A 13,423-nucleotide genomic window follows, 5' to 3' on the forward strand; every position below is an offset into this window, starting at 1 on the left:
AATGAATGCAAAAATGGGTAGAAGGGGAAATATTTTGCAGCATCTTCCCTCTACCACTCTCAATTGCTAAATTGGGCTATAGGCTGCAGTATATAAGTTTTAATAAACAAACAAACAAACTAGAATTGATACTACTAACATCAACCCTCTTTGTTGCTTTTCATTAAAAAGTATCTCAGCCTCACAAAGACTATGAATGCTTCCAGGAAGGGAGCTGCTAGCACAGCCAGTCAAAAGGCACTGTGCAGGTTTTTGTTTTCATTTTAAGGGATTTTGTGGGGAAGGAAAGAAGAATGGAAGAATGAAATGGAATTAGGTGACATCTGGACACACACACCCCCTGAAATTCTGTGAAGGAGGCAGGGCAATTGCATTGCCTAGAAGCTTCCTTTCAAACATGTCTGCCATATAACCTCTGGCTAGAATAAATTATGCAAATACAGCAATCCAATTAAACCCATAACATTTATGCAGATTTTGCTCTGCTCCATTCTGAACCTTCTGTGGACTTTGAAATCATTAGCAAAGCATGTTGAGAGTGGAACAAAGAAGAATAGAGGTAACAGATGGGCAGTTGGAGTGTGTGGGGGAGGAAGGAATATGACCGCTCCTGTTGCACGGATTGATTGCACTGCTTGAACGTTTTCCAGATATTTCTGTACCATTGTGACAAATAGAAACCTGCTCTTAAAAATCTCATGCAGAGAAAAACACCCTCAGGCATTCTATTTCTGCAGCAGAGATCAGAATCTACTGTCCTCCAGATGGATTGGATCACAACTCCCAGAATTATTGAGCCCTGGTCATGCTGAGTAAAGTTGATGGGAAATGAAGTTCTAAACATTTTAAAGGCAGCAGGTTGGGGAACATTGATCCAAGCCACTTGTTCAGATAAACAGTTTATTTAAAACAAATTAATAGAGGAGGGCTTATTAAAGGTATACTTTTCTCAGGATAAAACTGTAAAAGGATCAATGCACCGTCATGCCAAATGAAACCTGTCCATATATACTGGCATTGTTTCATTTAAATGTTTAGTGAGAATTTCTGCAAGGTTTCTCAGTTCTCATGCAAGAATTGTTATTGCAAAGGAGAAAAGCTGCTCAAAATATCCTGCGTTCTGCTTCCTCCTTTGCAGATCACTGGCTGTATATTGTTGTTGTCATAGCAATTGCTGGTGCCACCATGTTAGTCCTGGGAGGAATGGCTGGGGTCATTTACTACCTCAAGTCCACAGCCTGCAAAAAAGGAGAATACAATGTGCGTGATGCAGAGAACTCTACTGAAGCCACTTGCCTCAACCGGGAGAGGCCCTGTGATGGTGACATCTACGGTATACAGCTCACCAGGACCTGAACAAGGCTGGGCAGGTACCTCTCGGCTTTGGCATGCCAGGCAGAGAGGGAAAGGCAGAAGAAAACTTCCTGTACAGCCCTCCTACTTCTGCCACCATTTCTGCCTCTGAAGGAAGTGTGTCTGAACCATACAGGCCTCTGCTTCACTGTGGAACTGATTAACAGCCAGTGGAAGGGCACATGGTTGAGTGTTGCCAGGATGGAAGGCCAATTCTAGTGCCCATGGCTTTGGGTACCAGTCAGGCGCTTACTTGGCAGAACACGTCCCCATGCAACCAGCCTTCCTCTGCCCCACTTCACCTGGGCTCTCTGTAGCTTCTGCAGCTAGAAATGGAACCCTTGGAAAAGTTTTATCTCAGCAACTCAACTGTTGTTCTTATTTGGGATCATCTATGCCTTTTCACATGGGGTATAATGATTGCAGTTTTGCTCATTCTGGAGAGTTATAGTTTACTGGTGTCTTGCCAAAATGGGAAGTATTACCTTGGGATTACAGATCTTCACATATGGAGCTGGACTTCATGCTTTCTAAGATACGGCAAAGATTGTAATTTTTTAAAGAACCAAGAACCTTAAAAGCACATTGAATACATACATGCAATTATGAACTGAAGAGAGAGTTACTCTGAGAATTAATGTAACTGGATTAAGATATCAAGGACACATACTTAATCCAGATTAATGTAATTTTGTTTTAGCTCAGTGAAACTATTTGGTAAATCAAATCAAAACAAAACAAAATTCTCTACTCCCTGAGACAAGATAGAATAAGGAGAATCAAGTCACATCAAGTGAATTCTGGGAGTTCATGCCCTTCATTAATTGTGTTTGATTGGTTCAGCTGTGTGATTCAAGAGCTGAGCAGCATCCTGATGTCAGCTTCATCTCTCCACCTTTATACCTAGACATGACCAAGGAAGTGGCCATGTATGTTGTAATTGTGCCAAAACCTCATGATAAATGCAAGCATGGATAAGAAATCACATATTTTAAAAGGACTGGAAGGAAGTAAGTTTGAGGGTTTGAGGGACTAGTCTGGCAGAGGAACTTCAACTCAAGGGGTCAAATTCACCCTGTGGGTTTTCCAGAGGGGCACACTCTGTTCTCTGCCCTCACTGCCTTTCCCCAACCACCAGCTGTTTGGTAATTTCCTAGCTTTTGTGTCGCTTTTTCCTCATTCTAAAATGTTGAAATGTCTCTTCTCAGGCTTGGTTATGGGCAATAAGATCTTATTATACGAAATACATCTACAACATACTGGGCTTCAAAAAAAAAATGTCTCTACCTTTTCAGCTTTGGCCGCACTGGAATGGGGTGCCAAGAACTCCCGCAATAATGAACTTGGCCCTTGGGCTGAAATAGTCCCAGTCGTTGCACTAATGGAATCACTGCTGAGTAGATGCATGTTCTTGGGGTCCATTCTCTACTGTTCTCTGTAAATCAGACTCTCTAAACTGGTGTCCTCCAGAGGTGTTACACTACAACTCCCATCATTCATGATCACTGGGAATTATGTGAATTATAGCCTAACACATCTGAAAGCACCAGATTGAGGGAGACTGATTTATATATTATGAACCCCCAAAGGGCAGCTATATAAATGAAGCATGAGAAAACAACCGGTCCCCACCCTGCTGTTTTCACATTATAGCAGTCATTCTTAAATGGATGATGGCTTCACAGGATGGTCTGTTCAGTAATCTGTAACTCCAAAGCATGAGGTCATGGTTTGTGATAAATTAAGTTCACTGGAACCTCTAGGGATGCAAATCTGCCATTTAACCATTCCTGAAGTAATGGTTGCATACTCATTGTTGTGGCCCACTCTCCCAAGGAGATTACAGGTACAGGAATGTGGTCATGGAAAAAAAGGGATGGCTTAATTGTAAGTGATGTTGCAAGATCAGCCAATTGTGCACTTACAGAACGTAACAGAGTTCGACTGTGCATTCTGCAGCCTGAGCTTTTGAATGGGGAAGACAGTGTTCTGCCATGAACATTCAAGCCCATTTTGCAGAAATCACACATCTCTGTACTTTTAAAGAACTCCCATTAATTTCAAGGGGACTTCTAAAGAAACCTGATATGCAGCAACCTTACTAACTGCTAAGCAGGCCCTGAGGAAAGGTGGGAAGAAAAGCAATACTGTCAGGTGTAGGGTGCTTATAGTGAGCAGCTCACTGCTGAAGTGCTGACACATCTGCCTAGAGGTGACCAACGCGGAAGTTTGTGTGGGCCCACAGCTTTGAAAATGAGACCTCACATCTGGGCAGCAGCCATGTTTTCTATGGACATGCCCATCATGTTTCTGCATAAAGGCAGGTGTGTGGATGAGGACAGCAAAATCCTCCCTCATTTCAACAGTCACAGAACATAACTGCCACCCCCCATGTTCCATCAGGCAGACCTCTCTCCTGCCACCCACTTGAGCTCTGATCCTGGAAGTGAGGAGCGACAAGGGTTTGGTGTGGCCTGGCAGGCCCGGGAAAGGATGGGCGGCTCAGCTCTCCTCACATTCAGGCCCCCTTCTGCTGTGAACAGCACCAACAACACAGGGAACACAAACCTAGATGATGCCGCCATGTCTAGGGTACCATTATCAGCAGCTTGATCAGTTCTCTTGATCAGTGTTGAGAGGGATGGTTTAACTCAGTGTCCTGCACCAAGCAGGGGGTTAGACGCTTTCTGATGGCCTTCAGACCCCTTCCCACTCCATGATTCTATGATTCTGCGGGAGGCAAAGGAAACAGGATAAAGTGAATACCCCAGTTCAGCTGGCAGGTACCTTCTTTATCTGCAGGTGCCAGCCCAGCTCCTGCTGTGCCAGATTGCTCCTGCAGTCCCCAGGGCCAGCCTGACATTATGCCACCTGAGTAAAAGGACAAGATGGCATCCTCTACACACACTCTCCTTCTCTCTCCCTCCATACTGAAGCTAGCCAGGTTAGCAGTTACACAACATCCTTCACTACGCCCCAAAAGCAACAAGTAGGAGCAATTTTCTGGCTCCTACTTCTTGCCTGCCAGCTTAGGGTAACACCTGATATAATAGAGCAAGAGAGCTTGCCATGCTGCAAGGAAGGGAGCCTCCAGTGTTGCTGCTGAAAGGACAGACATGCAAAGCAGAGACTCAGATATGGATAGCTTTGCCAACAGCTGGCTGGCCCTTTTTAATGTTGAAAGGACATACCATGTGAGTGACCATGCATTTAAATGCACTTTTAGCTATTCATTCCCTTATGTGTGTGTTCTAAGGAAGCATTTGGGTGCAACTCTGTTCTGAAGATGTTTCTCAGGGCCTTCACATACACAGTTTCCACAGCAGACCTGTAGAGTCATTTTTCCAAACTGGATCTGGAGAGGACTGAGTAAGTTTGAGACAGGGGATATGAGATACGAGAGGAATAGATATGTTGGACTGAATACTTTGGGATGTTTCAAGAGCACTCCCATCAGCTTATATATATTAGGAGTGGGCAGTCTCAGGCTTGGGGTCCCAGTTTAGCAGTCCAGTCCTCCACTGTATGCTGGATGACCATGCCTCCTTCCTCTGGCCAACCTGCTTTTTCCTGACCACTGAACATTTGCTGATTTCCTAGCTGATGTGCAGTTTTTTCCCATACTAAAATGACAAACTGTCTCCAAGGCTTAGTTACTGGTAGTAAGAACTCTGAGCTACAATGCAGTGCCTTTTTGTGGTTTTGGGCCAGACACTTTGCTGTTGGCTTTGGCCCTTTGTCTTCTGCCCTGCTTACCACTGGAAGGCAAGAACACATCTGTTGACACTTTGTGGTCAAGATAGCCAAACTGAACTGTTAAGCATGGCAGCATTGCACCTCCGAACAGCAAATGCTGGGACAAACTGCAGCCTTTATGCTCTGTCGAGGCACTTGGTTAGCTACTGTTTGGAAGAAAGAATATAAGCTTATATTGACTTTAGTCTGATCTAGCATGATAATTTCGTATCGTCTTAATGCTGTTAAAGATGTGGCACATTTGCAGGAAAGAGAGTTCTGCTGGCAGCGGCATTATCTCACTCAGAAGCAGTGGCAGATGCGTCTGCCCCCCTCATCCCAAAGTGATAGTCAGCCAACCGCTCATTGTCAGCTCATAAATTGTAGGTTGCAGTGCAGCTTCATACCTGAAAAGACAGTCTCTTTGGCAAGGAGACTGCAGACTGATGCTAACATAAAAAGCAACCCAGGCAGGTGGTAAATCCTATTCAAGAAGACTGACCTAGAAACAAAGGGTTGTTATATTCTCCCTTGCAGCAATGCAGAAGAGGCCATTCTTCTACATTGCTGAAACACTCATGGCAAATCTTAAGTGAGGAAAATAGTCCTAGTCTAACCATTCCCAACCTGAGGCCCTTCGGCTGCATTGGCTGGCAACTCTTATCCTTCCCTGGCTATCAGTTTGGAGAAGGCTGTCCTTGAATAGTGTGATGTAGCTTCCTGTGGACGTTTCTGGGTGCATTTCTTTAAATGCCGTTTTACATCCTCACTTTGTGGGCTATTCAGTTCATTCAGTCAGAGTCCCAACCGTAACAGTATATGAAGTCAGAGAGATGGTTTCTGATATGATAAGCATTTGATTACATGAAAGGCTTTTAATAACCTTGCTGAATATCATGACAAGATTTTCTTTTATCCAATGCATTTCTTATTATAATTGAAGATTATTTTAGGCAAGGGTTATTGATGAGCAATTTGAAAACACTTCTGCACTTGACTCATTTACCAGGGCACCAGAAACTACCCCTTGTGAGAATGCCTGATATTGCTTCCATAATATGATCAGTCTCTGGTGATCTTCAATCACTTGGCATAGTAGGGCTTTCCTCATTTCCGGACCATGTGCAGTGGGCTTGCTTGCAAGGAACAAAACATGCTAATTGACCATGCATAAGTCCACCCTTCTTTCCAATTTCTGTCACAACCTTTCCTGTAGTAGTCTAAGGCAGCCTTCCTCATCCTGGGCCCTATTTTGTACTTCAGCTCTCAGCACGGTCAATCATTTCCCATGCTGGCTGGGGCTGATAGGCACCAGGTTGGGGGAACAGAATGTGAGAGTTCTAGCACAGGAAAACATTGAGGCAACATCAGACTCCCACATCTTGCAAACATCCTACTGCCCTTCTCCATACAGAACTGAGAGAGTGGGCTCCAGTTCCACCCCAGTGCGAGCAGAGGGTAGGAGGTTTGGGCAAACTGAGACAGGCAGAACTTCCTATGCTGGAGGCCTTCAAGGAGCATAGCAGGCACCTCCTCCTAATGAGAATTGTTGGTTCCTCTGAAACTAGGCCTCTTTAAGTTGTGATGCACTAAACGCAGCACACAGTCTGTTTTTCAACCTTGGGGTAGCACCAGAAGCCCAAAATACGCTTAGGGCCTGATAGTGGGCTACATTTAAGTGCAGGATTTGCAAGCACAGACCTGCTCAAAATAAATGTTTTGAACCCAATCAGACAGATTTCTGATTTTTTGTTACAACAAACCTAGTAGCATAGAAGCATCCCAGGGAAGAGCAGGTACTGGCTTTTCCATGACACTCTTTAGCTGAATGTGAGAAATCCACCAGGAATATTTCTGCTGGTCTATGCCAGGTTTGTGAACAGACAGGGAGAAACATATATGGATGATACTGAGAACATCTCAGACCCAGGTTAATTAGCCCCATAAGTAGCAGTCTTGAGATGGCTTTAATCCGAAGGATCAAAAGGACAACCTTAGTAGCCCTAATCTTTTAAGTGAAAATGTTTGGTGAATGAGGTCTGGTATGAAGGGGCAAGACTGGAAGGTTCTCTTGCCTAGGATGGTACTTATTGTACTGAGGAAGGGTGTCTGGGGTCTGCCAAATGATTTTGAACTCCTGATCCCTTCAGCCCCAGCCTGCACAGCCAGCGGCCAGGAATGGTGGACGTTATAGTCTAGTACAGTGGTGGCGAACCTATGCCACACATGCCACAGTGGGCACGCAGAGTCCTCTCTGTTGGCAAGCGAGCCAAGTCACTCCAGCATCGCCCCAGCAGCTGAGCATCAGATAATAGTGTACACAGGGGCCATGCTCATGCTCTGAAAGGAGTAGTGGCACCAGGTGATGATGTCACGAGCTGTGACTCATTAGCCGCGACTTGTCCGAGCTTTCACATGGCTGGTCAGTGCACTGCCAAGGAGATATATATATATATATATATATATATATATATATGCTTGGACTGGCTGTTTTTTCTAAACTAAAACTTCAGTATTCAGTTTTTATTGAAAGTTGGCACTTTGCGATAAATAAGTGGGTTTTGGGTTGCAGTTTGGACGCTCGGTCTCTAAAAGGTTCGCCATCACTGGTCTAGTAACATCCACTTGCTCACCCCTCTGCCTGATCTGACTCAGAAGAAGGCAACGTCATATGTTCGTTTGGGCAGCATGTTTGCTTCATACCACCGAAGATCTTTTACTTTGCTTGTCTGAATGCAAGCCTGTCTGTGCGGTCATTGCCCCGAGGCTTGACTGTGAGAAGTATCTGTGAGAAATGGAGGAGGATCTGTTAACATCACTATAGAAGTTGTTCCAGGCTTGCTCCAGATATAGAAAAGTCTCACCCCTACCTGTATCTTGCAAACTACAGTGTGCCAAGTAGACAACAAAAGACAACAGGGCTCTCTATTGGCATAAATCTTGACAGAAGGAATAAAACAATTCAGGTGGTACTTGAATGAGACAAACTATACGCTATGGTAGCCAGCTGAGCACAGTTCCTGCCTTATGTGACCATTGGACAGCCTTTCTGCTTCAAAACATAAAAAACAGATGCATGCCAAGCCCAAAGCCAGACATATTAAATGGATCCGCTGAGCTGCCTCTCTGGTGATCAGGTTTTTTTCTGCTTATATTTCCATTCTTTCTCTCCTGCCAATGTTCTCGAAAAGATTTTGCCCATTTTGTTCTATCAAAATGGTGGAGAAGGAACTGCAATATAATTTAAGCAAAACCAATTCCCTGAAAAACAACTAATTTCCAGGGACCTTAGTGTTTTATTAAGAATTACTTCTCAGCAAATAATTTCTACACATTAAAGAGTACTGATGTGGAAGGCGAAAGTCCATCTCAGAAAGATATGTATAATAAAGAAACCTGCATTATAACCAATGTTTCATTTTTAAACTCACTGCCCTATTTTTCATGCTCATTAAATGTGTGGGCTCAACTATGGGTCCATGTGACTTGTACAGAATAGAAAAGTCTCATTTTGGTGATGACAAATTTGTGGTTGTGAGCTGCCCAGAGGTGTTGTGGCACATTTGGGCAGCATAAAGATGTTATTTATAAATAAATAAATAAATAAATAAATAAAGAAAGTGAGATGGGGTAGTCAGGTTCATTAATTTAAAAAAGCAGGACTAATTGTGATTTGTGATTACTTGTTCCTTGAGGCAGATATCTATTTTTGCCTATTAAATTCTGTAAGACTCTGATGGCATTGCATATTAATATTATTATTATTGGTATGTAAAAAGCAGTAAGTAAACAATTTAGGCACCGATACTTTTTAACAAAGAAAAATGTCAAGTTGTGTTCTTAAATCTCCTTTTTTAAAATGTATGTTTCTGGGACAGCAGTAATTTTAATGATAGGCTGAATTGTATACTGCTGCCTAATTATTATTTCCTTTGCTGAGTTCTTCAAGGAACCATGTGCTGTATGGATGGGAAACAAGCATTTCTTCATTACATGTCATGAAAGCATTTTAATTTTGAATGGCAAAACTATACAAATCACTCTGACTCTGGGACACTCTGTGGAGGAAGAAGAACCAGCAAACTATTGAAGTGAGTCAGCAACAATTAAAAACTGAAAGGGAGTAAAACTGATCTGTGTACTGGTGATCTGCTCCTCTCTGGCCTCCAGCGATACAGCAATGCTCTTTCATCATAAAAAGCACAGGAAGATCTCATGCGTTAAGAAGTAAATGCTGTACAATAAGGAACCTCTTTGTGAATGCAACAGGATGGTTTTAGCAGAAAAGAACTGGAGAGACTTTGTAGCATGCCAAGGATTACAGTGGAAGGTATTTTTATTTTGTGTATATATATAGAAATGTGTGGTGGAGGCAAGGGGGGAGTATTTAATAGACACTTAATAAAACTTAATGGAACTGTTGAGTGAGAGGCTGAACTTGCCAGCAAGTTAAACCTGGCACAGAAATCATGGCTACTGGGAAAGATAGGCTTACTCCTACATGCCAAACAAGGGGGAAATATGCTTTACTTCATCACGCTGCATTGCTTCAGGATAATTTCTCCCAATCTGGCCGTGCTACAGTTAGGGCTGAACCTTGGGGCCAAAAGTCTGGTCATCACAACCCACGTGTGGGGCACTATCCAGAAAGTAGGAGATGAGGGTAGCAAGGCAGGAGAAGCAAAACTCCACTTTCTAACTCATTTCATGACGATTAAAATACAAAACTGCACATGCTTCAGAGTATTTTTTTAAAATCAAGGCTGGCAAGCAGTTTTGTTGTTGTTGTTATAACATGTCAGGAATGTAAAAGTTGTTGTAAATCCATGGAATGACAGTGGGGGAAGGAAGAACAACATTTGTTTTGAACTTCACAACCGAAGAGCAATAAGACCATTAAGCCTATGCCTGGTGCAAGTTTGCTTGCTTGTGAAGCAGGAGAACTCACACTGTTGGCCACAATGGGGTCCTATGACATACAACAAGGCAGTAAGAGTAAAAAAAGAAATATTTTGCAAAATAAAGGCTTCCTGCACCTTATGGTTGCAGAGAGCCCTGTTCAAACTTTTCACATCATTTATATACCTTTCTACATAAAGGACATCAGAAGCTCTACTTTGGTTTGGATATTATTTGCCCCAGCGCAGGTCTTCTTAATATTGCTCAAACTATTTCTACCAATTAACATTGGCTGAAGCTCCTACTTTTATTAGTTAAAGCTATGCATGTCACTTGGAGTTGCTCATTACATAGAAACAGAGCGAGTCAGAAGGGACCTCCTGGGCCATCTAGTCTGACTCCCGGCTCTGCTCATTACATGCCCATTACCATAGCCTCCCTTATCGCTTTACACATGTCCAGCACACTTGAGGCTGATGGCACCCTGGACCCATCCAGAAATCCTCCTGTGTCTCCTTCGACATCACTGCCATGCAAGCCTCCCTCCTGCCACCCCACAGCAGGGCAGCCACCCCTACTGCTCTCCCTGCTGGCACCAGCCCCAACCTGGGGAACCCCTGCATGGCAGCAAAAGAAAAGTGCCCAGCATTTCCAGCTGGGGCTGGTGGTGGCAGGAAGAGAAGGCTGCATGGAAGTAAGGAGGCATGAGAACTCTGTGGCTTCACTACTTGGTTGAGAGCATGAAGCGTTGGCCATGTGCCAAGATCTCATGAGAGCCAAAGGGCCTCACAGCTGCAGAAGCTGCTCCGAACAGCCTTGCTAGCGGTTTTCCTGCTGCTGCAAAGGCCTGAGTAGGAAAACAGCGGGGGGAGCTCTCTTGAGCACCCACTGGAGGTGGTAGGGGGCTTTCTGGGCTGAGGGAAGTGGTGACGTTTACTGCTCACATACAGGGGAGCCAGGCTTTTCCGGCTGGGGCTTTGCCTGGGACGCCTGTGGGGCAGGGGATTGGCACAACTCACCGCTCTTTGAATTCTGCTGCTTCCCGCAGGTGCCTCACCCTGCTTCGTGGGCGGGCTGGCAAGGAAGTCACCCCACCCTGGATGCTAAAGCAAGGTGTGGCAGGGATGATGGGGTGTGGCTCGCAAGATGGGGGAGAGGGAGGTTCAGTCCATCATGGGACAGAAAAGGGGACAACCCCAGAAAATAAGAGGACATGCTCAGCTTTGCATACCACCACTTCTGCAGAACAAGTTTGGCCAACCACATCCAGAAACAGCTGAAGGCTTTAAATGGGGCCTTTTATTCAACAACAGCAGGCACTTTCTTGTCACAAGAGACGCAAGCAAAGTACGTTAGCAAAAGTAAACCCAGAACCAATACAGAGACAGCAACACAAGAAGTGCACAGAAAAACATCCCAGCAACCTCTTGCATCCCATGGATCAACCAATTAGGGTTCAATACTATGCATGTGTGGACAAAGAGGGAGTTGTAGGACTTTAGTTCTAAACACGTACGGTATTAGTGACACTTCAACCAATTATTTTTCTCTCCATACACTGCATTTATAGTATTTTTTTTTTCTAATTCCAACAACTATTACTGGCTGTAAAATGGGTAACTCCCTCCCAGTCATGATCCAGATGTTCCTATTACCCAGGAGTCCTCAAACTTTTTCAACAGGGGGCCAGTTGAAAGGTGGTGGTGGTGGTGGCGGCGGCGGCAGGCACGGGCGCGTTCCTGCAGGGAAGGCAGGTACGATCACGGCCATCTCCCCCCTTCAAGCACACCCGTCTTCCCTCCATGAATGCGACCACAATCGCGGCCATCTTCCCCCCCACCCCCAGCATGACCGCGATCGCGCCCACCTTCCCTGCACGAGTGTGACCACAATCGCGCCCATCTCCCCATTGAGTACTCCTGTGCCGGCTCAGAGCTTTTGGACTTGCTCAGAGATCATTTTCTGTAGTTTGAGGGCCATAGTTTGAGGACCCATGCTATAACCAATATAATTCACCTCATTTAAAAAAAACTAGAAATATTATTTTATAACTAGAGCAGCAAGAGTGAAAGCTTCCATATAGCTCGATCCTTTTCAACCAATGGGCTTGGTAGTTTTAATTAACACTTGGTAGCTGCCTGAAAACGTTTAATGATTGCCCTTCATGTGCAGTACAATAGCAGGTGGCCAAGTCATTAAAAACACTGAGCTGGTTGTTAACTGGACCAAAGTACTACCTCTTTTGAAAGATAAAGCATATCACTTGGAAGTTCCACTGGATGGAAAAATTTCGAATGCATTTTGAATCTTAATATTTTAATGTATTTAATGATTTCTTGAAAAGGTATTGAAATTTGGGACAAAAAAGGGTCACAGAATGTGCCTCTTTGAATGTGAGTTTTCAAATCTTTCACAGATGCAACCATTCCACCTAAAGACTTGAAATGTAAATCAGCAGCAGTCAGCAGCAGAGGAAAACTCTATACAAACATAGGGTCCTGAAAGTAGGTGTTTCTAGTGGCACTCACCTGTGCTAGGAAGGCTAGGGAACTCTGTGCCTTCTCTTTCCAAGGGGAACGAAATTTTTCACCCTCATAGGTGACTCTTCCTAAGATTAATTCTACCTTTCATCTGTCTCGGGATATTGTATGGACTGTTTTTTGCCCCAACCGTTTCCAGCAGAGGGAGCAATTGTGGTACACATTAAATGTTCAGAATGCTAATCTCTCTCTCTCTCTCTCTCTCTCTCTCTCTCTCTCAGACATACGAAGGACATCAGCGTCTCTGACATTTTCATTTCTGACAAATGGGACATCAGGGTTGTCAAGTGTCCAGAAGTGTTATTAACCAGTGGGTTTAGAGACTGCTCATTTTGGTCTGCCATTCTTTCAACAAGCCTGTTCTGGAGGGAATTAGTGTGGTGGATAGAAGAGCCTCAATCAACTTGTCCCCTGTTGCAGTCATTTCCTGGACCAGTGTGTCTACACCTGCAATTTACATGGCCGAAAAGACTTCTGTTGACTTCTATCATTTTGTTTCAAGAGTCAGGTTATCAAAGACAGAATGGAGTCCCGAGCTTTTATGAATACCTTGGTCTTCAAAGACGTAATATATTTTGCATTTGCTTCCCCCCTACTTTGAAAACATGTAGGAGAAAGCTGATATTCAAAAGCAAAATCAAGGTTTTGCCATGATTGTATGACAAATTTTATTCTAATATCTCAGCATTCAACAAAACAATTGCCTAACAAAATGCTGAATAGACTCATAAGCCAAATGTTCCTCTCTTTGTGTCATCAACAAAACAAAATAAATTTGGTCTGAGAGGCAGCAATGTTAAAAGAAAAAAAAACTTTTTACAGATTTTCATAGAGGTAACAAAAATAAACATTTTTAAATACTGTAAGCATACATACATGCATTAGTATAACAAAGC

At 43.8% G+C, this 13,423-nt stretch overlaps 1 protein-coding gene across 1 annotated transcript in view; it reads left to right on the top strand.

Moving 5' to 3' along the window:
* Positions 1 to 2,512, top strand: part of ICAM5 (intercellular adhesion molecule 5) — a 29,709-nt gene extending 27,197 nt beyond the window's left edge. Inside the window, exon 12 of the mRNA XM_044443799.1 lies at positions 1,139 to 2,512. Within this exon, the coding sequence (XP_044299734.1) occupies positions 1,139 to 1,356 (218 nt within the window). The 3' untranslated portion in view covers positions 1,357 to 2,512. The remainder of the gene's footprint in view (positions 1 to 1,138) is intronic.
* Positions 2,513 to 13,423: the final 10,911 nt, after the last annotated feature.

Source organism: Varanus komodoensis, unplaced genomic scaffold (assembly GCF_004798865.1).
Source record: "Varanus komodoensis strain SLA01 unplaced genomic scaffold, ASM479886v1 scaffold42, whole genome shotgun sequence".
Lineage (NCBI taxonomy): Eukaryota > Metazoa > Chordata > Lepidosauria > Squamata > Varanidae > Varanus > Varanus komodoensis.